A 26,536-nucleotide genomic window follows, 5' to 3' on the forward strand; every position below is an offset into this window, starting at 1 on the left:
CCCTTTTCAAAAGGCAACTGGACTTCGTTGTTTTTTTGTTTGGCTTGAAAATGTTTTGCTTCTCCTCCAAGTAGCTTCCTCAGTTCTGCTTAGCAACAGACATTTTGGACTCGTTTGTGGTCCTAAGTCGAGGTAATTTGTCATCTTCCTTCCTTGTTGACAGTGCCTTGCCAATCTAGCCTCAAATGTACCGTACAGCCGCTTGAAGCCTGGTCTGCTATCAAGAGTATGGAACCAGATAAAGCCGTACATTAAACATAAAGGTATGCAGTTATTTTACATTATCCTTTGTGCAGCCGTTCTGTTACTGGTATTATTTGCAGTAAAACGTATTGTCCCAACTGGTTGTTTTGGATGAAGCAATGTTGTGTGTGGCAGTTACAGACGCATCAGATGGCAGGTAAAGGTAAAGGTTCCTCTTGCACCAGGGGTGGGTTTCAACCGGTTCGCGGCGGTCCCCGTGAACCGGTTGGTCGGCGAACCCGGAAGTAAGTAACTTCCGGGAACGGCGAAGGGCCCACCCGCCCGCGTTCCTTACCCGGTTTTGACGGGTTCTGCGCTTCCACGGATGTGCAGGACGCATACAGCGCCTGCGCGATCTTCCAGGAGCAGCTGGAGCATCGCACAGATGCTAGTACACATGCGTGCGCTGCGCACATGCACGAGGACGCCACCGGTTCGGTTGGAACGGGGTGAGAAACCCACCCCTGCCTTGCACGTATGTGCCAGTTCAGTGATGGCGAACCTTTTTGTAAAGGCCTGTCAAAATTGTGTGTGTGCATACTATTGTTCACACACGGATGCCCACACACACGCATGCCCCCGTGGAATCATTTCCAAACTTCCGGTTGGTCTGTTGGACCCATTTTTTGCCCTCCCCAGGCTCCGGAGGCTTTCCTGGGAAGGCGAAAATGCCCCCCTCCCGCTCTCCTGAAGGCTGAAAAATCAGCTGTCCGGCACACGCAGGTATGCTGGAGCTGACGGCTCGCGTGCCAGCAAATATGGCTCCGAGTGCCACCTGTGGCACGCGTGCCATAGGTTCGCCATCACAGTACTAGTCGTTCCCGACTCTGTTTTTAGAAGTTTTGCTTGTGAATTATTTTTTACTCAGATCACAAGTTTTGTTCTTTTTAAAAGACACAGGAATATGCCAGCACATAATCTAGGCACCTTTTTTGGTCTCTACAGAAGTTATTGTCAAATTGGTTAGATCTCGTATATGCGGTTGTCAGCCAACCATGCAAATTTGTGTGGATGTGGGAACTCCTGTGTAATATTAATAATTTGTGTAAAGCCCCGTTCAGCTGCCCTGCTGATCAGATTTACTGTTTGCTTCATATTTGCTTTTGCTGGACTTCATCTCTGATTATGGTACCAAGTAACCGTTTTGCCGAGTTGGTGCAGTAGTTAGAATGCAGTATTGCAGGCTAATTCTGCTGACTGCCAGCTGCCAGCAGTTTGACAGTTTGAACCTCACCAGCTCAAGGTTGACTTATCCTTCCGTCCTTCCGAGGTTGATAAGATGAGGACCCAGATTGTTGGGGCAAGAGGCTGACTCTGTAAACCATTTAGAGAGGCTGTAAAGCATGGTGAAGCAGTATATAAGTCTAAGTGTTATTGCTGTTATATATAACTTCATTATTATCAAGCCCTGATGGCACAGTGGTTAAAATGCAGTATTGCATGCAATCTCTGCCCACAGCCTGGAGTTTGATCCTGACAGGGCTCAAGGTTGATTCAACCTTCCATCCTTCTGAGGTCGGTAAAATGAGGAGCCAGATTGTTGAGGGTAATATGCTGAGTGTAAACCACTTAGAGAGGGCTGTAAAGCACAGTGAAGCTGTATATAAGTCTAAGTGTTATATGTAGCTTCATTATTATCGAGCCCTCCATTCCCAGGTGCGCATGCTGTCCTTGGTAGCAGACTCACCGAACCGGTACCAGACTTCAGAGGATTTCACCACTGATGGGTAGTGTCAAGTTTCCTAATGATGCCGTAATTGATTCATAATAATCGAGCCAATGTTTTAATACAAAAAACAGTGATTTATTGATAGCTTCATTAGGCAAGATTTATTCGCAGGCAAATCTTTGCTCTGTTTATCTGCTTCTGAACTTTACCTCCGTTGCTTCCCTCCCCTCACTATGTGTCATAAATCACATTACCCAATCGATACATCCCTCCCAGCCCGCAGCAGTAATCTGAGTCCCCATTCCAGCTGAACAGTATGTGTGGAATTTACTCCCACTCATTCTGTCCCCATGACAACATGGAGAGTTGACAGGTAGGCTTCATTATGTCATATGTCAAGGACTACCTGTTATTGAGTTTACCTTCCTTTGTTGTATCCTACTTCATCCAGAGGTTTCATAGGAAATCCTGCTATGACAAAAATATAGAAGATGTAGGCCAGAAGTGATAGTTCTGCATGAACCTGGAACTAAAAATTCCCTGAGGTGGAAGGACAGATTTAGATTTGGAGACCTTACTAAATGTTGATTATGGAACCACTAGGGGGCAGTTAAAGATACTGAGCTTATCAGCTGGAAAGTCCAGGTTCGAGACCTGAGCACTGCGCAACGGGGTTAGCACCCGTCCTCACCTCAATTCCTGCCCACCTAGCAGTTCGAAAGCATGGAAATGCGAGTAGATAAATAAGTACCACTTCGATGGGAAGGTAACATTGTTTTGTATCTCTCAGTGTATAGTCATAGAATAGAATAGAATAATAGAGTTGGAAGGGTCCTTGGAGATCTTCTAGTCCAACCCCCTGCCTAGGCAGGAAGCCGTACACTACTTCAGACAAAAGGTTATCCAACATCTTCTTAAAATCTTCCAGTGTTGGGGCATTCACAACCTCTGGAAGCAAGCTGTTCCACTGATAATTGTTCTAATTGTCAGGAAATTTCTCCTCAGTTCTAAGTTGCTTTTCTCCTTGATTAGTTTCCACCCATTGCTTCTCATCCTGCTTTCAGGCGCTTTGGAGAATAGTTTGACTCCCTCTTCCCTGAGATATTGGAAGACTGCTATCATGTCTCCCCTTGTCCTTCTTTTCATTAAACTAGAGATACCCAGTTCCTGCAACCGTTCTTCATATGTTTTAGCCTTCAGTCCTGTAATCATCTTTCTTGCTCTTCTCTGCATTCTTTCTAGGGTCTCCACATCTTTTCTGGTGACCAAAACTGAATGAAGTATTTCAAGTGTAGCCTTACGAAGGCCTTATAAAGTGGTATTAACACTTCACATGATCTTGATTCTATCCCTCTGTTTATGTAGCTTAGAACTGTGTTGGCTTTTTTGGCAGCTGCTGCACACGGCTGGCTCATATTTAAATAGTTATCCACTAGGACTCCAAGTTCCCTCTGACAATTATACTATTGAGCAAGGTATCATCTATACTGTACCTGTGCATTTTGTTTTTCTTGCCTAAATGTAGAACCTTACCTGCTGGCCACATGACTACAGAAGCATCCTTGGATAGTGCTGGCTCTCAGCCAAAAAATGGAGATAAGCACCACACTCTAGAGTCGGAAACAACTAAATAGAGGAAACTTTTGCCTTTCATTTGTCTCTCTCCCTTTTTTCTTTTTTTCTTTCATCTCTCTCTCACTCTTTTTCTTTTTTCTTCCTTCCTTCCTTCCTTCCTTCCTTCCTTCCTTCCTTTCTTTCTTCCTTTCTTTCTCTTTTTCTCTGTCTGTCTGTCTGTGTGGCAGTGGTGGGTTTCAAAAATTTTTGGAACCTCTTCTGTAGATGTGGCCTGCTTTCCGGGTCCACTGGTGGAGCCTCTTCTAAATGGTTCGGTAGATTTGACGAACCGGTTCTACCGAATAGGTGCGAACTGGTAGGAACCCACCTCTGGTGCCATCTTTCTTTGGCTTAGAATAGCTGCTCCTCTTCTGACCCAGCTCCCCAAACATGACAAACATGAACTCAAAGATTCCTTTAATTAGGAGGTAACCCAGCAAAAAAGTTTCTCTCTCACCGCAGGCTAACAAGTCCGTCTGTCCGCAAAATGAACACCGTGTTTTTGGAGTATAAGACGCACCTTTTTCCCTCAAAAAAGAGGCTGAAAAACTGGGTGCGCCTTATACAATGAATACAGCACTTTTTTGCCTCTAGAAACTCCACCCCTTCACCAAAATGACCGTGCAGAGCCTTTAGGAGGCTTATAGAATGCTCCTGGGGGCTGGGGAGGGCAAAAATAAGCAAAAAACATGTCATTTTTTGCTCAATTTTGTCTCCCCCAGCACCCCGGAGCACTTTATAAGCCTCCGAAAGGCTATGCATGCCCCTTTTTTGACAAAAATGGGCCCATTTTCATGAAATACAAGCTGTTTTTTGCTCATGGGGGGGGCACTCCCCAGGAGCACTCTACAAGCCTCATAAAGGCGATGCTTGGCCTTTTTTGAAAAAAAAAGAGCCCATTTTAGCGAAAAATGGGCCATTTTGGGGAGGTTTTTTTTAATTTGCCTCTTCAAAATCTTGGTGCGTCTCATACTCCAGTGCGTCTTATACTCCGAAAAATGCGGTAATTGCCTGCCATATCTATTCATCTCCATTCCCTGCCTTTTATCCCCAGAACTGGGGAGTGGGGGGCTTCACTAGCAGCAGTGGCTCTTCCTTCCCAAGGATCAGCCCACAGATTTCCACTGCTCTCCTCTCCTCTGCCTTCTGTGCATCTGGAGTCAGGCACTGGAGTTAGCTGTTCCTCCTCTTCCTCATCAGCCACCTCCTGACCTGGGGGCTGTTGACTCTCCATCTAAGGGCTGATGGACGGCCCAGGCTCCACCTCTGTCTCTCTCTCTCTGCCAGCTCCATTCTCTCTTCTCCCTGCTCTCACATTGCCTTGATGCTGACCATGATTCCCACGCCGCTGCCTCCTCCTCCTCCTCCTCCTCTGATTTGGCTGCTGGAGGAGATGGTGGCCGATAGGTCACAACAACTCCATGTGTGCTATCTGTGTTTTTTTTCCTTCCCAGATGTTAACGTTCGAGTGTCAAGTCTCACTTTACTGGGTTCCATCGTGTCGGCTCAAGCCCCTTTGCCAGAAGTGCATCTCCTTTTGCAGCAGCCTACCTCTTTGGGGATGAGCGACGGCACACCCAGCCTGCCGCTCCGTTCCGGTGCACCTGAATGGCGTAGAGAACCCGTTCTGGTCTCAGGAGAACCATTGCTTGCCCTGGAGAAGACACCAACTGAGCCCTGTTGGCTCCTGCGTCTCTGCATCTCTCTTGCTGTGTTGCCCCGAGAAGATTGCTATTCGGATAGTGACACCAGCTGCCCGTCAACGGTTAGCACCTATGAACCCTCGCCAGTTCGCCTGGAGGCACTGCAGGTAGGTGGATAAAGTTGGTTGCTGATAGAATTGCCGTCGTAACTTCAAACAGTTGTAAGTCAAGTCAAGGGCTACCTCTGTGGAACCAGGGAACATGTCTTTCTAGATCAGGGGTGTCAAATTCAAGGCCCGGGGGCCTGATCTTGCCCGCCGGGTGCTTAGATCTGGCCTGCGGGGCCGCCCTGGAGACAGCAAAGGACCCGCGGTGCCTCTGCCAGGGAAAACGGAGCTCTGTTTTAGCTGGCAGAGGGTTGTAGGAGCCTGTCGCAGCCGAAAATGGAGCTCGGAAGGGCTCTGGGTGGCCAGAGGGTTGCAGGAAGCCATCACAATCTAAAATGGAGCTTGGGAGCCCATTTTCGCTGGCCACCACACGCGCCTCCCCCCCAACATACGTGATGTTGAGCTGACCACGCTCACTCTAGCCACACCCACCCAGGCCTCCCCGATGTCATGATGCGGCCCTCAATGAAATCGAGTTTGGCTGCCCTGATCTATACCCATCCGATTTGATTCAGCAAATGGGACACATTGCAGATCCCGTCAACCAAAAGTCTTGACTGTACTAGAAGATGGGCCTTCTCTGCTGTAGCCCCTGCCTTGTGGGATATTCCCCCACGAGGGATTAGAGTGGCCTCAATCTTTGGAGTGTGTTAACACCCCCATTTCTTGGTTTTTATTGTGAGTTGACGACGAACTATCTCGGCAGCTGTACACCTTTATTTTTGGATGCTTTTATTGTTTTAATCGCATTTGTGGTGGAATCTGATCCTAAGTTATCAGAGGGAGCAACCTTTCAGCCTTGAATTGTTACTATGCAGGAAGCAGCTGCAGGAAGGGATGCCCCTCTTAAATTTCTTTCAGCATACTCGTATTTTTCGGAGTATAAGACGCACCAAGATTTTGAAGAGGCAAATTAAAAAAAAAAAGTTTTTGCACTCTGCAGACCTCCCAAAAATGGCCTGTTTTTTTGCCAAAAAAGGGGAATGAATAACCTTTAGGAGGCTTATAGAGTGCTCCTGGGGTGGGGGAAAATGAGCAAAAAATGGCTCGTTTTTCACAAAAACAGGCCCGTTTTTTGTCAAAAAAAAGGGCATGCATAGCCCTTAGGAGGCTTATAGAGTGCTCCTGGGGTGGGGGGGATGAGCAAAAAGCGGCTCGTTTTTCACGAAAACAGGAAAGTTTTTTTGTCAAAAAAAGGGCATGCATAGCCTTTAGGAGGCTTATAGAGTTCTCCTGGGAGCTGGGGGGGGAGTGGCAAAATTGAGCAAAAAACCAGTCCATTTTTCGTTCATTTCTGCCCTCCCTAGGCCCTAGGAGCACTCTGGAAGCTTCCTAAAGGCTATGCACAGCCATTTTGGTGAAAGGGGCAGGGCTTTGAGAGGCAAAAAACCTCTATATTCAGTGTATAAGACGCATCCAGATTTTCAGCCTCTTTTTTGATGGAAAAAGGTGTGTCTTATACTCCGAAAAATACGGTAGTTTGAGTGGTGCAGTGGCCTACAGGTGGAGCTCTCGCCTCACAATCAGAAGACTGAGTTCGATTCTACTAGAGGCAGATATTTCTCTCTCTGGGCACAGTGAGAATATCCCACGATGATGGGAAAAACTCTTCCACATTGGGGCCAGGGAGGGCATCCGGCCAGTAAGCACTCAACTCCGTTCAGTTGCCCAGACTCTCTCCCTCAAGGGAGTATGGGGTCGTTAAAAGAGGAGGAGGATTTATCAGACAGTTGTTTAGAGCACTGGTCTCCAACCTTGGCAACTTTAAGACCTGTGGACTTCAACTCCCAGAGTTCCTCAGCCAGCTCCTTGGCAACTTTAAGACCTGTGGACTTCAACTCCCAGAGTTCCTCAGCCAGCTCCTTGGCAACTTTAAGACCTGTGGACTTCAACTCCCAGAGTTCCTCAGCCAGCAAAGCTGGCTGAGGAACTCTGGGAGTTGAAGTCCACAGGTCTTAAAGTAGCCAAGGTTGGAGACCACTGGTTTAGAGTATCCTTTGGTCTGGCAAGAGTTTGTCTATGGGTGAACATAGGATCAAAAACATGCTTTCTTGATTTCCCGTGTCTGATAGCTCTCTGTGACTCTGTGAGGTTCCTGCTTGTTTGCAGGGGCCATTTTGTGTGAAGTCCAGCTGCTTTTGTGTTGTGTGTGTGTGTGTGTCAGTTGTGTAGCTTTTGTGTTGTTTTTGTGTAAAGTGTGATAGTTGATTTCTGAGCTCTCTGTGACTCTGTGAGGTTCCCGCTTGTTTGCAGGGGCCATTTTGTGTGAAGTCCAGCTGCTTTTGCGTTGCGTGTGTGTCAATTGTGTAGCTTTTGTGTTGCTTTTGTGTAAAGTGTGATAGTTGGTTTCTGAGCTCTCTGTGAGGTTCCTGCTTGTTGCGGGGGACATTTTGTGTGAAGTCCAGCTGCTTTTCCGTTGCGTGTGAGTCAATCGTGCAGCCATGCCCACCCGGTCACATGACCACCAAGCCACACCCCACCCGGTCACATGACCAGCAAACCACACCCGCCAAGCCATGCCCACAGAACCGGTAGGGAAAATTTTTGAATTTCACCACTGATAGAAACTGATAGATTTGTTGGCTGATTGATTGAATACATAGGTACTTATTTTAATAAATAAATACAGATAGAGAAGAAAAAATGAATACTGTAGTAGGCCCAGATCATCTGTGTCATTGCTCCCAAAGTTATTAAAGAGATGCAGAAATCATTCCCAGCACAGTTACACCTGAAAATGCTGCTTTTTCAGCTTCACTCTCCTAACTTAATTTAGGATGCATTAAATCAGGGGTAATCAAGGGGTACCTCCCACAGACCCGTTAGATCGCAGAGGGTCAGCCTCCTCCGGGTTCCGTCTACCAGCCAATGCCATCTGGCTACCACCCGGGGGAGGGCCTTCTCTGTTGCGGCTCCGGCCCTTTGGAATGAACTCCCCGCGGAGATTCGGACCCTCACCTCTCTCCAGGCCTTCCGGAAAGCCGTCAAAACCTGGCTGTGCCGGCAGGCCTGGGGTTGATGAGTTCCCCTCCCCTCTCGACTTGTATGGCTGTATGACTCTTGTGTATTTTAATTACGTGTATTGTGTTTGTATCCCCTTTCCCCTTTTGAGTTGTTCGCCGCCCTGAGTCCCTCCCGGAGAAGGGCGGCATACAAATAAATTAAATCTTAATCTTAATCTTAGTCAACCTTTTTATACCTACCGCCCACTTTTGTATCTCTGTTAGTAGTACAACTTTCTAACCGCCCACCGGTCCCACAGTAATAGTGATTTATAAAGTAGGGAAGTAACTTTACTTTATAAAATTTATAAAGCAGAGTTACAGCAAACCCCTACCGCCCACCATGAAAGCTGGAACGCCCACTAGTGGGTGGTAGGGACCAGGTTGACTATCACTGCATTAGATACTAGAACCTTGCTCTGGTGTGAATCTTTAAATAATGTTCAGTTTGCAAATTCATTGATCTGAAAGTCACAGGAAGTGACAGTACATCTGCTCACCTTTAATATGCTGGATAGTTTATTTCAATTTTTCAAATATCAGCTGACAGAAATTTTAAGCGCCGCGGGGGCCCAGTGGTTAGAGTGCAGTACTGCAGGCTACTTCTGCTGATCACCGGCTGCCAGCGGATTGGCAGTTCAAATCTCACCAGGCTCAAGGTTGACTCAGCCTTCCTTCCTTCTGAGGTGGGTAAGATGAGGACCCAGATTATTGGGGGCAAGAGGCTGAAACTGTAAACCGCTTAGAGAGGGCTGTAAAAGCACTATGAAGTGGCATAGAAGTCTAAGTGCTATTGCTATTGCTATTAATGGGAAAAGACCTATAAAAAGACTATAATTCGTATTTTGTTTTATTTATTTTTTTAGTTTATTCAGTTGATATTGGTGCCCAGTTTATATAAACAACTCTGAGTGGTGAACACTATTTAAAAATATTAATATAAAATTCAAAATAAGAATATACGACAAGAATAAAATGAAAAAAAATGGCAGCCACCTTTGATCACAGTTTTTATTGGCAATAATATTTAAATGGCAATTTAGATATGTTCACTGCCATACAATAGGTTTCCTATTAAATATTAAAACTCCCATTATGTTTCTTCCCTTTCCTTCCCCTCTCGGCTTCAATCTACTATAGGTTTTAGCTCTGCTTGTGAAGGGCTATTTTATCCTCGCTCAAGGCTGTTTATTAGAACTTGGCGAAGTGGCTTGTAAATGCATGGAGGAAGCAGATCCATCACTTCAGCTCCATGGGGCAAAAGTAAGTACTAATATCCATTTAATGCAGATGTGTTCATCCCTCAGCCCATGGACCACATGTGGCCCTGGACAGCTAATGTGGCCTCACAAGAACATACAAATATTTAAAAATTTAAAAATAAAGATATACATTATACATGCATATCCACTAACTATACTATAATTGTTATCTATTTATGTATCATATCTATTTAAATGCAGTGCATTAACTAAATTATATATTTCATATGCGGCCCAAGACAATTCATCTTCATATTTTTTGTTTTATACGGGTTCATTTTATGGAGAATGATATTTAGCTTATAGAAATATTGATTCCTTGTTGATAAAAATATTTCTTATAGGAAATCCCTAAAGGAACATAACTTTATATGATTTAAAAAATAACAACAACCTAGTGGTGCCATTGTGTTAAATTATTGATTCAAAATCAATAAGGAGAGTAACATTAAGCTATAGTCACTACATAAACCACACCTGAATAACTAAATACAGATTAAACAATATTGTGATTTATTGCAATATTAGTTCTGGTCCGGTACAGATAGTTCTCAAGTTACGACCATTATTGGGAGAAGAATTTCTATTGCTAAATAAGGTGTCTGTTAAGTGAGTCATGCCTGATTTTAACTAATTAATTTTGTTATGCTTTTGAAACTCTAAACGGATGCTAGACGAATGTTGTAAGTTGAGGACTACCTGCCTAACCATCCCCCTATGGCAGCGTTGGCGAACGTTTTTGGCACCGAGTGATGAAACGGGAGTGCACGCGCACACGCGGGGAAGCACCAGAAACCAGAAGAGCAGCTCCCCAATGCGCATGCGCGCTCTGGGAAGTTGAGTTTCCAGTTTCCGGCGTGCACATGTGTGCTGGTCGTCTGGTTTCTGGCACGCATGCGCGAAGGCCAGCTGGCCGATGCACATGTGCGCGCTGGAACCTGGAAGAGCAACGGACAACGGCTGGTGTGACCACAGAGATGGCTATGCGTGCCACTTCCAGCATGCATGCCATAGATCCGGCATCAATGCCCTATGGTATCTTGCTTTGCAAATCCATAATATTCCTTTCTCTTTCCTATTTCTGGCAGCTTCTGGATGAACTTGGAGTGGGTATAATACAACAGTACAAGCCAGACCTAGTTGCAGATCAGCGGGTACCCATTGATGTGGTATGTCTCCCACTATTATGGTATTATATTTTCTGTAGCCCATTTGCATTTTCTTTATTACGTATTTATTGTATGGTACATTCCCATCACCTTTCAATTAAAAAGCACAGGAAATAAAAATATACAGTGTGAAATCCAAAACCTAAAATATTACAAGCGTACATCTAGGTTGCGTATACAATGTTTTGCTTCCTTTATTGCAGCTGGGAAAATGGCTTCAGTTTTTTTTTTTAATTTTTAATTTGAGTAATTTTCCTATCATCTCCAGTTGAAACTTTGATTTTGAAGTAAAGCAATTAACAAACGGTAGTAAAGAGGCCCCTATGAATCACAATGAAAGGATAAAAATTCATCAGGAAAGATAAATAAAGTAAACTTGCTAATTAAATTGTTAGACCAAGGGCAGCTGGAAGGGAAAATAATTCACATGAAGGAGGTCAAAAGATAACAGTAGCCTTGCCACTAAATTTGATGCCTGATTGACTTATTTGAAATCAGCAGGAATCAAGTCTTGCTTTGAAAAACAATTGAAGCCATTTTCCGAAGGAAGAGGGGATGGGCCAGTTCCTCTTTCTCAGCACAACCCACCTCACAAGGTTGTCAGGAAAATAGGAGCAGGAGAGATTATTATGTACAGTATTTGTTGCCTTGAGTTATTTCTAATAATAATGGAAGGATAAAACAACAACAACAACAACAACAATAATAATAATATTACTTAGAGAGTGGTGTAAAGCATTATCGGGTGGTACATGTGTCTTAAGCGCTAGTGCTATTCATTAAAAATATCTCTCTGTGAATGAAACTGCCAGGGTTCTCTTTCCCCCCCCACATAGGTTGTGACATTCTGGACAAGGATGCTTAATGGACCTTTACCAGCTGCCCTCCAAAACTCCGAGCACCCAACTCTCCAGACCAGCACCTGTGACTCCCTCTCTTCTATTTTGCCCGAAGCTTTTAGCCGTCTCCCCGTAAGTGCGCGGCTAGGACTTGCGTTTGTACTAGTTTTGCAAATGCAAGATTTGAAAGCCATGAATAAATGTTGTTTGGTTTTGCTGGCAGCCAGAGATGCTTTCTGAGACTGTGAAGGTGGCAAAATGGCATTCAGTCACTTCATGTTCCATCTGTTGAGAACTAGATTGTGGTTAGAATGCAGTACTGCAAGGCTAATTCTGCTACCTGACGGCTGCCTGCAATTTGTCAAGTTCAAATCTCACCAGGCTCAAGGTTTACTCAGCCTTCCATCCTTCCGGGGTGGGTAAAATGAGGACCCAGATTGTTAGGGCCAAGAGGCTGACTCTGTAAAAACTGCTTAGAGAGGGCTGTAAAAAGCACCGTGAAGCAGTATATGTCCTATTGCTATTGCAATCTAACTCTGCCTACTGCTAGGAGTTTGATCCTGACTGGCTCAAGGTTGACTCAGCCTTCCATCCTTCCGAGGTTGGTAAAATGAGGACCCAGATTGTTGAGGCCATAGGTTGACTCTGTAAAAACTGCTTAGAGAGGGCTGTAAAGCAATGTGAAGCGGTATATAAGTCTAAGTGCTATTGCTAATACGATTTTCAGGGCTCAAGGACTGACTTCTTTGTGTTGTTTTGGTGCAGGGTGACAAGCAGATCCTTTGCATCACAGTCCTCCTGGGGCTCAGCCACAGTGAGAACCCTCTGGTGAAAGCCGCAGCTTCACGGGCGCTCGGGGTGTACGTTGTCTTCCCTTGCCTTCGTCAGGTAAAGCGCCCGAGCTGCTTTGGTTTCTGCTTTATCCGGCTGCGAAATGAAACTTCCTCAGCCGCCACCTAAAAGAGGAATCTTATTTTGTAGCTCTGGGGAAAGTTTTCACTGTTTTGCAAAGAGCAGTGGACAAGATTCTGGTCTTAGATCCGAGTGATGCTTACAGCCACTTATAGCCACTTTTTTTCCCCTCTGCACAAAACCCCCCTCGGTCCCGTGGATATTATTCACCCTGTGCAGGTCGTCTTCTACTGAACAACAGCTCGCTTAGTGACTGTTTACTGAAAAAAGTGACTTACGACCTTTGCAGCATCCCCATGATCATGGGATCAAAGTTCAAAGGCTTGGCAACCAATTCATACTTGTGACCGTTGCTGTATCCCAAGGTTATGTAATCGCCTTTTGCAACCTTTTGACCAGCAAAGTCAGTGGGGAAGCCAGATTTGCTTCATAACCGTTGGTAGTAACTTGGCAACTGCCAAGTGATTCATTTAACAACCGTGGCAAGAAATATCGTAAAATGGGGCAAAAATTCATTTAAGAAATATCTCACTTAACAACAGAAATTTGGAGCTCAACTGTGGTCATTAGTCAAGGACTACCTGCACAGAATTTTTTTTGCCATAGCATTGATTATTATGATAATTAAATAATAATGATAACTTTAGAGCCACTTGACTTCAGATGTCTGTTCCTTAAAAATCAGAAAGAAACATAAAGAACGCTCCCATTTTTGTCTGGAAAAGATAATAATCTATATATATATAATGGCTCTGAGTGTGTGTATGTTCCACCATAATTCTGGAACGCCTCAAGCAGTTTCAACCAAACTTAGTACACAGATGACTTACTCTCTGGAAACAAATAATGTGGGGGTAAGGCACCCCTAATGCCCCTCGGGGTGTTTGTTCTGTTAAGATACAGCCTGTTGTGCCTTAAAATGGCTTCTATCATACTGCTGTAAAATAGCTTCTACTGTACAGCGCAGTGGTGTACAGTAGAAGCTGGAGTTGCCGTGGTAACAGCTTCACAGTACTCCACAAGGGGGCTCCCTCTGGTAAGGGGTAGAATCCAACATTAGAAATTACATTTGTGCCGGACATTTCCCCCCTATAAATAAATACCCCGGCAACGCCGAATTATCAGCTAGTATATAATAAAAACAACCAACAGGGTAAGGACCAGGGGTAAGTTTCTGCCAGTTCTAACCTCTTCTATAGAAGACGTTCCACAAATCTACCATGCCATTTAGAACCCTTTCCAGCTCCCTTCCCCCGCCCATCCGCACCATGCATGCCCCACCCACCGCTCACTGATTGGCTGGCTCACCAATTGCCCCATCCGCCTCTAAGAGTCCTATCTAAACCTTAAAGTCTTAAAGCTGTCAATTTGAACACCCCTGGGGTTTTTTTTTTCTAAAGGGTTAGGGGTGCAAGGGTCTTGTAACTTGAAAGTTTTAAGACTTGCACACTTCAATGCCAGAGTTCCTGAGCCAACATGACTGGAGGAGGAATTCTGGGAGTTCAAGTCCACAAGTCTTAAAGCTGTCAAGTTTGAACACCCCGGTTTTTTTTTTTTCTAAAGGGTTAGGGGTGCAAGGGTCTTGTAACTTCACAGCTTTAAGACTTGTGTGCTTCAAATGCCAGAGTTTCTGAGCCAACATGTTGGTTGCTAAGCAAGAGCGTTGTTAAGTGAGTTTCACCACATTTTACAAGTTGGCCACGCCCACCCAGTCACATGGCTGGCAAACCACTCCCACTCAGTCACATGGCTGACAAGCCATTCCCACCTGGTCACATGACCGGCAAGCCTCTCCCACAAAGCAGGCCACACGTACAGAAGAGGTTCTAAAAATTTTTGAAACCCACCACTGGGTTTCAGTGTTTACCTTAGAGAAAGGCCTGGGAGAACCAACTAGGTCTTCAGAGACTTTTGGAATATGATGTGTAAAGTAGGGGAAAAAATAATAATCCAGGCATTTAAATCTCTATTTGTGAGTGAACTCTCAGCAGATGGCAGCATCTAACCAACCTTGGTTGGTCTCAAAAGTAATTTGACAAACACCAGGGAACCTCAGGATACTAGGCCAGATAAGGGACTGGAAGCATCTAAGAGAAAGCAGTGACAAACCACTTTTGAACGAACTACAGAGATGCATACCCACAATCACCTTGACCTTTACACTGTAAACACACTACGTCTGAGCTGGGCAGCCTTATAAAGCTTTAAATGCAGGATCTGGGTCAGTCACCAGAAACAAAGGTTTAGTTTTCTGAGCTTTTGAACGCAATACCCCAGCTGACAACTGTTTAGTTGTCGATTGGGATATTGATGGCTGGCTATGAAGTTGTTGGCTGTTGTGCAACTTCCTTGTGCAAACAGCCAGCGGCTTAAAAGCCACCGGTCAACACCCCAATTGACAATTAAAAATCCACACACAACCAGGCGCCGCATCAGAACGACGGAATAGCCCAAAGCGCTTGTTCTGTGAGAGAGAAGTTCCAGCGAGTCCAGAAGCTCGGAAGACAAAACCTCTGGTCCAGATTAGATCCTGCAACATTATCTTTGGACATGTATATTTGCCTTCATTCGTGAAAACAATGAATGCCTGGAAATAATGAATGTTTGTCTCTCGGGGGAAAAAAGAAGAAGAAATGCAAGATTAAATAGCTTATCAATTGAAGTAGAAATAGAGTTGGGGCAGTTTACAAAAGAAAGTCAGTTTTGAAGCAAGAAAGAAGAATCCAATAAGGGTTCTGAAGAGAAGCGTGGAGTCGCAAGGTTACCAGCAAATGCATAAAAGCAATTAATGTAATGATAAGATTGTGACGAGGGTATGTACCCTTTTTCCCCAAAAAGAAAACCTCCCCAGATAATAAGCCCAATGTGCATGCACTAAAATAAGTCCTCCCTCAAAAATCAGCCCTCCCCTAAAATATATAAACGCATGCGCAGCTGGTCCCCGCCATTTCCTGGGGGCGGAAAGGGGCAGAACATGCCTCACATGCACCTGCCATCCACCTGGAATGGCCTCATGGAGGCTGCTCCCGCAAACCCTAGTTACCGCGCCCCTTCTCTTAGTGGCATCCGCAAAAAGAGCGGCAGGCCCAGCGATGCTAGGGCTGGCAAGAGTGTGCCAGAAACAGAGACAGAACTTCCAGCCCTCTCTGGATCAGCTGATCCGCCGGCCGAGGTTAAGGAGCCTCCTGCACCTCAAAAATAATAAGACCTCCCCGAAAATAAGACCAAGCGCTTATTTTAGGGGTCAAAATAAAATAAGACCCTGTCTTATTTTGGGGGAAAGATGGTATATGGTGCATAGAAGCAATTGATTAAGTTGATCCTTAAGTAGCAATGAAATGAAAAGTTTTTCCAGCGCCCTTGCAACATCGGGATCAAACAAATTTGGCTACAGCTCACCTGTAATTAGAAATTAGTAAAATGATGAACATTTGGGGTAAGACAAAACTGCTTCCTTAGAGGAGAAGGCACATTCTTAAAGTTCAATGGTGTTGAGGAAAAAAATACACTGATATCTGTGTTTCCCTGAAAATAAGACCAGGTCTTATATCAATTTTTGCTCCTAATGACACATTAGGACTTATTTTCTGGTTAGGGCTTACTTTTGGAGAAACACAGAACTAAAAGGGTCCGTCTAACGATATTAACTCGGGGGTTTGGGGGGGAGTAAGGCTTATGTTACGAGCATTCTGAAAAATCATAGTAGGGCTTCCGGTTGGAGTTTATTTTCATGGAAACACAGTATATAGCACAGAGGTAGTATTCAGCAGCTTCTGACCAGTTCTGGAGAACCGGTAGCGTAAATTTTGAGTAATTTGGACAACCGGCAAATACCACCTCTGCCTGGCCCTTACCCCATCTATTCTCTGCCTCCCGAGTCTCAGCTAATCAGGAGGGAATGGGGATTTTGCAGTATCCTTTCCCTGTAGTGGGGAGGGAATGGGGATTTTGCAGTATCCTTTCCCTGTAGTGGGGAGGGAATGGGGATTTTGCAGTATCCTTCCCCTGGAGTGGGGAGGGGATGGAGATTTTGCAGTATCCTTCCCCTGGAGTGGGGAGAGAATTGGGATTTTGCAGTATCCTTCCCCTGTAGTGGGGAGGGAATGGGGATTTTGCAGTATCCTTCCCCTGGAGTGGGGAGAGAATGGGGATTTTGCAGTATCCTTTCCCTGTAGTGGGGAGAGAATGGGGATTTTGCAGTATCCTTTCCCTGTAGTGGGGAGGGAATGGGGATTTGACAGTATCCTTCCCCTGGAGTGCGGTGGGAATGGGGATTTTGCAGTATCCTTCCCCTGTAGTGTGGAGGGAATGGGGATTTTGCAGTATCCTTTCCCTGTAGTGGGGAGAGAATGGGGATTTTGCAGTATCCTTCCCCTGGAGTGGGGAGAGAATGTGGATTTTGCATTATCCTTCCCCTGGAATGGGGAGAGAATGGGGATTTTGCAGTATCCTTCCCCTGTAGTGGGGAGGGAATGGGGATTTTGCAGTATCCTTCCCCTGTAGTGGGGAGGGAATGGGGATTTTGCAGTATCCTTCCCCTGGAGTGGGGAGGGAATGGGGATTTTGCAGTATCCTTCCCCTGGAGTGGGGAGAGAATGGGGATTTTGCAGTATCCTTCCCCTGGAATGGGGAGAGAATGGGGATTTTGCAGTATCCTTCCCCTGGCGTGGGGAGGGAATGGGGATTTTGCAGTATCCTTCCCCTGTAGTGGGGAGGGAATGGGGATTTGACAGTATCCTTCCCCTGTAGTGTGGAGGGAATGGAGATTTTGCATTATCCTTCCCCTGTAGTGTGGAGGGAATGGGGATTTTGCAGTATCCTTCCCCTGTAGTGGGGAGGGAATGGGGATTTGACAGTATCCTTCCCCTTCCATGCCCACCAAGCCACGTCCACCAAGCCACGCCCACAGAGCCGGTAGTAAAAAATGTTGAATTCCATCACTGATGTAGCAGACTATTGGGGGGGGGGGGGGAGAGGCGATAACAATGTATTAATGACCAATATCTGATCTTAGGATGTGATGTTTGTCGCTGACACAGCCAACACAATTCTGAATTCGCTTGGTGATAATTCTCCAAATGTCCGTGCCAAAGCCGCTTGGTCTTTGGGGAATCTGACAGACACTCTAATCATCAACAAGTAGGTTGCTGGTTTAGGATTATTTCTTTTTTCCTTTCCTTTTTTCCCCCTTTAATGCTGAATACAAGTTCCCGGAACACACATTCAAAACAGAAAAGCATTACATGACTTGTCTACATTACAGTTAAATCCTCGTTTACCAATTGCTTTGTTCAGCCACTGTTCAAAGTTATGACACTGCTAAAAGAAAGTAACTTTGCGACCAAGCCCCACATTTATGACTGTGGCAGTCTCTCAGTCACATGATCGCTTCACAATTGGTGTGCCTTGTCACTTGCAACAAGCAGAATGAATACTACGCAGTAAAATTGTGAGTCCCAGTCACACGATTTTGCACTTACCGACTGAGTTGCCGGTCCAAATTGCAGTCAGTAAGCAAGGACTAGCTCTGCAATTCACAACAATCCCATAGCTTCAAAAATTCAACTTAAATGAGTTTCAAAGGGCTTGAAGATTTTTTTTAATCTGACAGTATTTGGTGCCTTTTAAATCCCTGTTAAGATAAATGAACTCTCTGAGGCCAATAGGCAGAAAATTACCCTGTTTCCCCCAAAATAAGACCTCCCCAAATAATAAGCCCAATCGGGCTTTTGAGCGCATTCGGTAAAATAGGACCGTGACCCGTCAAAACCGCGCTCGACTAAGCTGCGCCTGATTAAACCGTGTCGCTGACGTCATCAACAGGGCGACAACAGCAAGCGCGGAGAAAGAAGGGCGCTTTAAATAGCGCTTTGAAAGCAAGCCGATTCAAGTTAAGGTAAGGGTTAGCTTTAGGGTTAGGTTTAGGGTTAGGTTTAGGGTTAGGTTAAGGGTTAGGGTTAGGTTTAGGGTTAGGTTTAGGGTTAGGTTAGGGTTAGGTTAAGGGTTAGGTTAAGGGTTAGGTTTAGGGTTAGGTTTAGGGTTAGGTTAAGGGTTAGGGTTAGGTTTAGGGTTAGGTTTAGGGTTAGGTTAAGGATTAGGATTAGGTTTAGGGTTACGTTAAGGGTTAGGTTTAGGGTTAGGTTTAGAGTTAGGTTAAGGGTTAGGTTTAGTATTAGGTTTAGGGGGGTTAGGTTTAGGTTTAGGGGTTAATTGTAGGTTTAGCGTTTACAGCGTGCTTCTCTCTCCGCGCTGTTGTCGCCCTGTTGATGACGTCAGCTACGCGGTTTCGTTGAGCGTGGTTTAGTCGAACGCGGTTTTGTGGTGGAACCAAATAACCCCCCCTGAAAATATTTAACCACATGCGCAGCCGCTCCCCACCATTTCCTCTAGTTGCATGCCACGCAAACAACATGAGATGAAGAGGCGAGACCGGAGCGGGGAAAGGAAGGGGGGAACATGCCCCATGCACCCCACACCTAACGGCCGCTCCCGCAACCCTAGCCACCGTGCCCCTTCTGTCACACTAATGACCGTCGCAAAAAGAGCGGCAGGCACAACGACACGCAACACAGCAGCAGCTATGAGGTGACCATGCTCAACGCCTCCTGCACCTCAAAAATAATAAGACCTCCCCAAAAATAAGGCCAAGCGCTTATTTTGGGGGGATCAACGGAATATAAGATCCTGTCTTATTTTTGGGGAAACACAGTAGTACATTCCGCCATCATAAAAAAGGTTCTATCTTGAATGAAGTTACAGCAATGTTTCTCAAACTTGACATCTTTAATTGATGTGGACTCCAACTCCCAGAATGCTGGCTGGGGACTTCGGGGAGTTGTAGTCCACATCTCTTCAAAGTTACCAAGTTCATAAAACACCAAGTTAGGGGATGGTTGCCTCAGTTCGGTGCTGTTTAGATTAGTCCCCAAACCCCGGTTTGCAGACCGACACTGGTCCTTGGCCCGGTAGAAACCAGGCCACGCGAGCAAGTGAAGCCTCATCTGTACACGGCATCCAAGCAGCGTGCAAAACCATGTCGTGTCTCCCTCCGCCCCAAAGTCTGTGCAAAGATCACCCTCCATGGAAGTGATTCCTAGTGCCCAAAAGCTTTGGGGTTGCTGGTCTAGCCCCTAGGCCTGTGTGTTGAGATTTTGTATTTGTCCAAATTGTCAAGAGATACCCTAATTTTGGAACTGCACCTTCATTTTTCAGCTTACTAACAGATTTCATTTGGCCACAATTGAAACGACTCTTGGAGGCTTACATAATTTTGGTGTTATTGAAAGAAAAACATACAGAAGTATCCTGAAGAAAGGGAATTAACTCTGAGAAGCTAGTTTCAAAAGAATACTACCGATTTTTTTGGATTATAAGACGCACCTTCCTCCCCCCCAAAAGAGGGTGAAAATCTGGGTGCGTTTTATACACTGAATATAGCATTTTTCGCCTCCCAACCCCCCCCTTCCACAAAAATTGATGTGCAGAGGGTTTGGGAGGCCTGCAAAGTGCTCCTTGGGGCTGGGAAGGGCAAAAATGAGTGGAAAACGGGCTGTTTTTTGCTCATTTCTGCCCGCCTTAGCCCCCAGGAGCACACTACAAGCCTCCTAAAGGCCATGCATGCCCTGTTTTTGGCAGAAAATGGACCCTTTTTTGTGAAAAAACAAGCAGTTTTTTCCTCATCTTTGCCCAGCCCCCAGGAACACTCTACAAGCTTCCTAAAGGCTATGCATGCCCTGTTTTTGGAAAAAAAATGGACCCATTTTTGTGAAAAAAAGGACATTTTTTTCCTCATTTTTGCCCCTCCCCTGTCCCCAGGAGCACTCTACAAGCCTCCTAAAGGCTATGCATGCCTTGTTTTTGGCAAAAAGTGGACCCTTTTTTGTGAAAAACAGGCCGTTTTTTGCTCATTTTTTGCAAAAATTGAGGCGTGCAGAGGGTTTGGGAGGCCTGCAGAATGCAAAAACTTTTTAAAATTTTTTACCTCACTTATGTGTAAGTGTGTCTTATACTCCGGTGTCTCTTATAGTCCGAAAAATATATCTAATTCACTTTTATGCTGAAAGGAAAGAATATAAAATCTCAAAAAGCCCCCTTATTCATCAGATGCCCACCTCATTCACAATGCCACATTTTTCAAATGTCTTCTCAGATATGAACATGTTATTTGGAAAAAACAACACCCTAATCTCTCCAAATCAAGCCCTCTTTAAAAATAATGAAAGACACAAAAGGAATAGATTGGAGGGGCTGCTTCCAGATGGACTCCTGTGGATATTTAATTTGTCAGTATTTTTGATCCCGCTGGAGCTGTTTCTAATGTCTTTGTTTTTTCTTTGGTGGGAAACAGGGAGCTAATGGGACAAAGCTTCCAGGATGAATTCTCAGACTTGTTACTCCTGAAAATGTTACGAACAGCAACCGAGGCATCAAAAGACAAGGATAAGGCAAGTGTCTCAAAATTTGCACATGTGTGCTTATAAATAGGCAGCCGTGGAGAGCAACATGGAAAATATTTTCTGGAATATAATTATTAATGCCACTTGTTAAATATGCTCCCCGTTGGGGGAGCGAGTACGTTCAGAGAAGCGTTGTGAGAGTTGTGTTGGAGAACACACCAACCAGCATACAGAGACACTGCAGTTTAAATAGGCTTTTACTTTCGTGGAAATAGAGGTATCAGAGTCCATCAAACAGTCCAAGTCATACACGGATAAGACAGTCAGCCATCAACGTCTTTCAGTTAAGGGATAATCCAAATAACATAGTCCAGCATCATATAATCAGGTCAGTACTCAAAGTTTGCTAACAGTTGCAAAACTTACAATAGCTCACGCTGATCACTATACGGCACTTCTAACAGCCAGCTTCCAAACACTCAGATCAGATCAGCATCTAACAGTGATTCTGGCTTCATCTTATGGCCAATTGAGGAAACAGCAACCAATCACATTTACAGCATGATTTAAAGAAACAGGTACAGCATTGTTACATGATTTATATATTGCTAACCCAACCATTAGATTATATTCCTAACAGAGCTCAGCGTTTACTGGCCGGATGCCCTTCCTGACACCTATGTGGAGTTTGCAGCAAACTTTTTTTTTTTTTTTTTTTTGCGCCCAGAGAGAGAAATACTGCTGCTAGCTAGAATTGAACTCTCAACCTTCTAAGTGGGAGGCGAGTGTCTTTACCACTGGGCCGCCAGTCAAAACAAACATCATCCCAATTAATTTTTCACACCCTCTTAATTTGCAAGAAAGAAGGTGGATGGCTTGAAGGGTGGCACCCTTGTGCTCAGGAAGACCCGGTCCATCCTACTGGCTCAGAGGCCCAAAAGGGCTGGAGTACAGAGCAAGATGGATTCATGGCATCCTTCAGGACTTTAAGGCAGGGGCAGATCTAGCTTTTACAGTACAAGCAACGGACTTTTTCCATCTCTCTCTCTCAGGTCAAGAGCAATGCTGTCCGAGCCCTGGGAAACCTCCTTCATTTTCTCCAGCCGTCCCACATCGCCAATCCCAGATTCAGCCAACCCATCGAGGAATCCATCCAGGCTCTGACTTCGACGGTGCAGAGTGATGCCACGATGAAAGTGCGTTGGAATGCCTGCTACGCCCTGGGAAATGTCTTTAAAAACCCTGCCTTGCCATTGGGTAAGTAAAGTGTTCTGACCGAGGCTTCCCCCAAAAGCACGAAGCAGATTCCTGGTCCCGGCAAAACCCCTTTTATTAAACAAATGTGAATTCCTCTCATTCGCATTCAGCAAAGGCCTGGCAAACAGTCTTTCAAAGGTGAATTTATGACCACCGACCTTATCTAGCTTGGAAAGCTGCCATGTAAATATTTTCCAAACGCAGTGCTTTGCAAGGCACAGAGTCTCTGAGATTCACGGACAGATCTTCACACTCCTGAAATGAATGAACAAATGAATTGTTTCCTGCAAAAGCCCCCTCCCCTTTCGCTCCTCTTTTATTTCCTAAAGTCCACCTGCGACTTTACTCCCAAGTCTACCCTGATTTTTGAGTTGTCTTTTGACAGCTCTGCGCATGTGCATACTGGGAACAGGCTCCAGCTGTTCCCTCTGCATCACTGCTGTGTAGCTCCGAAAGCAGCTGAAAACTGCCAGACGGCCTTGGCCCCATCTCTGCTTCCGACTCGTCCGAGCTTTCCCCAGCATCCAGGACTGGTCCATGTTCCTCCCCAACTTTCTCACTGTCCGACTCTGCTGCCAGCTCTGCTGGCTGCTGGTGGGCCACAACATAAAAGCGACAGAGTGTTTTTAGGTAGAATGAGATAGGATGGGACGAGAAGGGAGGGGAGCAAACAAGAGATGGGATGGGAGGAAAAGAGAGAAGAGAAATGCTTTATTTGGCCAAGTGTGATTAGACACACAAGGAATTTGTCTTGGGTGCAGAAGCTCTCAGTGTGCATGAAAAGCCACAGAATAATGATAATCCTCATAATAATATAGGTAGTCCTCGATGTACACAGTTCATTTAGTGACCGAAGTTACAACAGTACTGAAAAAAGAGACTTATGAGCATTTTTCACACTTATGACCATTGCAGCATCCCCAGAGTCAAAATTCAGATGATTGGCAACTGGCAGTTGCAATTTCCTGGGGTCATGTGATCCCCCTTTTGCGATCTTCTGACAAGCAAAATCATTGGAGAAGTCACTGAACAACCATGATTCATTTAACAACTGCAATGATTCACTTAACAGCTGCAGTGTTTCCTTTAACAAATCTTAAGAAATCTCACTCAACAACTATCTTGCTTAGCAACCGAAAGTTTGGGCTCCCTTGTGGTCTTAAGTCATGAATTACCTGTACAGGTAATCCTCGACTTACAACAGTTCATCTAGTGACCAATGTTACAATAGCACTGAAAAAAATGACATGACCATTTTTCACACTGATGACTGTTGCAGCGTCCCCAAGATCACGTGATTTACATTTGGATACTTGACAACTGACTCACATTTATGACAATTGCAATGTCCCAGAGTCATGTGATCCCCTCTTGCGACCTTCTGACAAACAAAGTCAGTGGGGAATGCAGATTCACTTAACAGCCTAGTTCCTAATTTAAGAACTGCAGGGATTCACTTAACAAATGTGGTGGGAAAAGTCATAAAATGGGGCAAAATTCACCTAACAAATTTCTCACTTAACAACATATAACAACATATATTTTGGGCTCAATTGTGATCATAAGTTGAGGGCTACCTGCATTACCAATAAGAGGGAGGATTAAGAAAGATAATAAGGGTAAATAATACTACTGCAGTGATACTACATGGATGAATACAGAAATGTCCCCCAGTCCTTTATTGAAGAGCCGAGGTGGCGCAGTGGGTAGAGTGCAGTACTGCAGGCCACTTCAGCTGACTGCTATCTGCAGTTCAGTGGTTCAAATCTCACCGGCTCAAAGTTGATTCAGCCTTCCATCCTTCGGAGGTGGGTAAAATGAGGACCCAGATTGTGGGGGCGATATGCTGACTCTGTAAACCGCTTAGAGGGGGCTGAAAGCCCTATGAAGCGGTATATAAGTCTAACTGCTATTGCTATTGACACTAACTTCCCCTGCCACCTTGTTGTGTCAACTGGCCTTAATTTCTGGTTGTGTAAAGGCCATGAGATGCAAGATTATGAAGAGAGGCATCTGGACCAGACTGAGAGGGACCTTTGTCTGGTTTTCCAAAGTCGCTGCCCAAATTCCTGGAAAAAGCTCACCCATGGATTTAACTGTAGTAGCTAGAACTCAACTTATGACCATAATTGAGCCTGGAATAACAGTTGTAAATTGTTATGGTTGTAAGTCAAGGAACCCACATGACCAGAAGCAAATTTCTATCAGAGTTTGTTGCATAAATTCAAATCCAGAAAACACACACAGATAATTGATGTAGCTGGATTCATTAACGTCTTTATATACATAAGAATAGATGAATAAATGTACAATACCAACAGGTGGTTCTTCCAAGTAAACACAAGGCAGGAGAGTTACAGGCAAACACAAGCAGTTAGTTCCATTTCAGCAGACAAGCCCAGACAGACTGCTAGTTTACTTCTCAGAGCAGCAGACTGCTTAAGTTTCTGTTTCAATCCCCTGCACAGACTCAGATCTGTTTAAGCTCCCATTGGCTGACTTAGTTGCTATGCCTATTCATTGGCTGGCCTTGTTTCCATCTCTCTCTCAGTCATGAATATTCTAATAATTTCCAGCTTTTTTCACCACTGTTGTTAAGGGACTGTAGTGGCCCTTAAACAAATGATGTGGCTGTTAAGCGAACCCATTCATTTGAATGGCCGTTTTTTGCTAGAAACTAACAAAATTATCACGAATCTGGCTGGAGGAGACATTTTAAAAGAAAGGAGCAATTAGAATAGAATAACAGAGTTGGAAGGGACTTTGGAGGTCTTCTAGTCCATCCCCATGCTTAGGCAGGAAACCCTGCACCACTTCAGACAAATGGTTATCCAACATCTTCTTAAAAGCCTCCAGTATTGGAGCATTCACACCTTCTGGAAGCAAGTTGTTCTGTTAATTGTTCTAACTCTCAGGAAATTTCTCCTTAGTTCTAGGTTGCTTCTCGCCTTGATTAGTTTCCACCCATTGCTTCCTGTCTTGCCCTCGGGTGCTTTGCAGAATAGAATTGTTGGCTTCCTGAGAAGCCTGGTCTTTTATTTATTTATTTTTAACTTATTTTGAATTGTTTAGGAGAAGCCCCTTGGACCGGCAAGGCCTATGACGCCCTGACGTCAGCAGTCAAATCCTGCAAGAATTTTAAAGTCCGCATCAAATCAGCCGCAGCTCTCTCCGTGCCATCTGAGAGGAGGCATTATGGGACCCCCAAGCAGTTTTCTCAGATTTGGGAGGCGCTGGTGACCGCTTTGCAGTGCAGTGAGAATGCCGAAGACTTCTTGGAGTTCAAATACAGCGCCAGCCTCCGAATGCACCTGTGCCACGCTCTGCTTCGTCTGCTCAGCCTGGCCGAGGAGACTGACCTGCCGGACATCAGGAGGACCGTGATCGAGCAGGGAGACATAATTCGGGTGTATATGTTGCAGTATATGAAATCAGGAGCTGACGGTGAGGAAGTTGGAATAGGAGAAACCATTCCTGAAAGGGACAGAACCCTGGAAAGGGCCATTGAGCACGTGCGAAGGGTGGAGGAAGCCTCTGAAGGCTCCCCAGTGAAAAGGGGGACGTTGGCTTACTTAGAAGACCTCTTGAAAACCCACAACTGTTCCATAGAATTCACCAAAGCTTAAAATGGCAAGATTAAGAAGCCAAGCCAGGCCTGTGCTTATTACGAACACCCCCCCAAAAGAAGATTAGAGATGAAGACTGGTATTCAGCAGGTTCTGACCAGTTCTGGAGAACCGATAGCGGAAATTTTCAGAGAACCGGCAAATACCACCTCTGGCTGGCCCCGCCCCCATCTATTCTCTGCCTCCCGAGTCCCAGCTGATCGGGAGGGAATGGGGATTTTGCAGTATCCTTCCCCTGCCACGCCCACCGAGCCATGCCATGCCCACCAAGCCACGCACACAGAACTGGTAATAAAAGTTTTTTAATCCTATCACTGCAACGAAGGGATCCCAAGTAGTACTGCTCAGCCACCGTCCTGCGGAAGAATTAAAAAGCTCTTTTCGGTGGCTCCTTTCTCCCTTTTTTCCTTTTTAATCATAGGGACAGACTTCACAGAGCCTTTTTAAAATATATTTTAAACATTTGCCTTACCAACTGCCTCGTTTCTGAATAATTCACGCGAAGAATGTGAGCAGCGAACAGCAGAAATTGGGCATGGGTTTTCTACCTTATGAATATAAAATGAAAAAAAAAAACAGGAGTCCTGTACTAATTCTCTAAAAATATCACTTTATTCCAATGAAGAATAATAAATTATTCAGTTCTAAACATATTTCCTTTTGCCCTCATTTATCTTTTTTTACTCCTTACTTATCTTTTCACCCTTACTCTGAAGATTAGGAAAAGGTGGTCCAAA

At 45.0% G+C, this 26,536-nt stretch overlaps 1 protein-coding gene across 2 annotated transcripts in view; it reads left to right on the plus strand.

Moving 5' to 3' along the window:
- The window catches only part of HEATR6 (HEAT repeat containing 6), a 52,079-nt gene extending 26,128 nt beyond the window's left edge, over window positions 1-25,951 (plus strand). For both annotated transcript variants that reach the window (XM_032216265.1, XM_032216266.1), the window contains 10 exons: window positions 164-263; window positions 4,981-5,336; window positions 9,479-9,601; window positions 10,689-10,769; window positions 11,606-11,740; window positions 12,374-12,496; window positions 17,535-17,659; window positions 20,868-20,964; window positions 21,969-22,173; window positions 25,246-25,951. In XM_032216265.1, the coding sequence (XP_032072156.1) occupies window positions 164-263; window positions 4,981-5,336; window positions 9,479-9,601; window positions 10,689-10,769; window positions 11,606-11,740; window positions 12,374-12,496; window positions 17,535-17,659; window positions 20,868-20,964; window positions 21,969-22,173; window positions 25,246-25,799 (1,899 nt within the window). In that variant the 3' untranslated portion in view covers window positions 25,800-25,951. The remainder of the gene's footprint in view (window positions 1-163; window positions 264-4,980; window positions 5,337-9,478; window positions 9,602-10,688; window positions 10,770-11,605; window positions 11,741-12,373; window positions 12,497-17,534; window positions 17,660-20,867; window positions 20,965-21,968; window positions 22,174-25,245) is intronic.
- Window positions 25,952-26,536: the final 585 nt, after the last annotated feature.

The sequence above is a fragment of the Thamnophis elegans genome, chromosome 4 (assembly GCF_009769535.1).
Source record: "Thamnophis elegans isolate rThaEle1 chromosome 4, rThaEle1.pri, whole genome shotgun sequence".
Classification (NCBI taxonomy): Eukaryota; Metazoa; Chordata; class Lepidosauria; order Squamata; family Colubridae; genus Thamnophis; species Thamnophis elegans.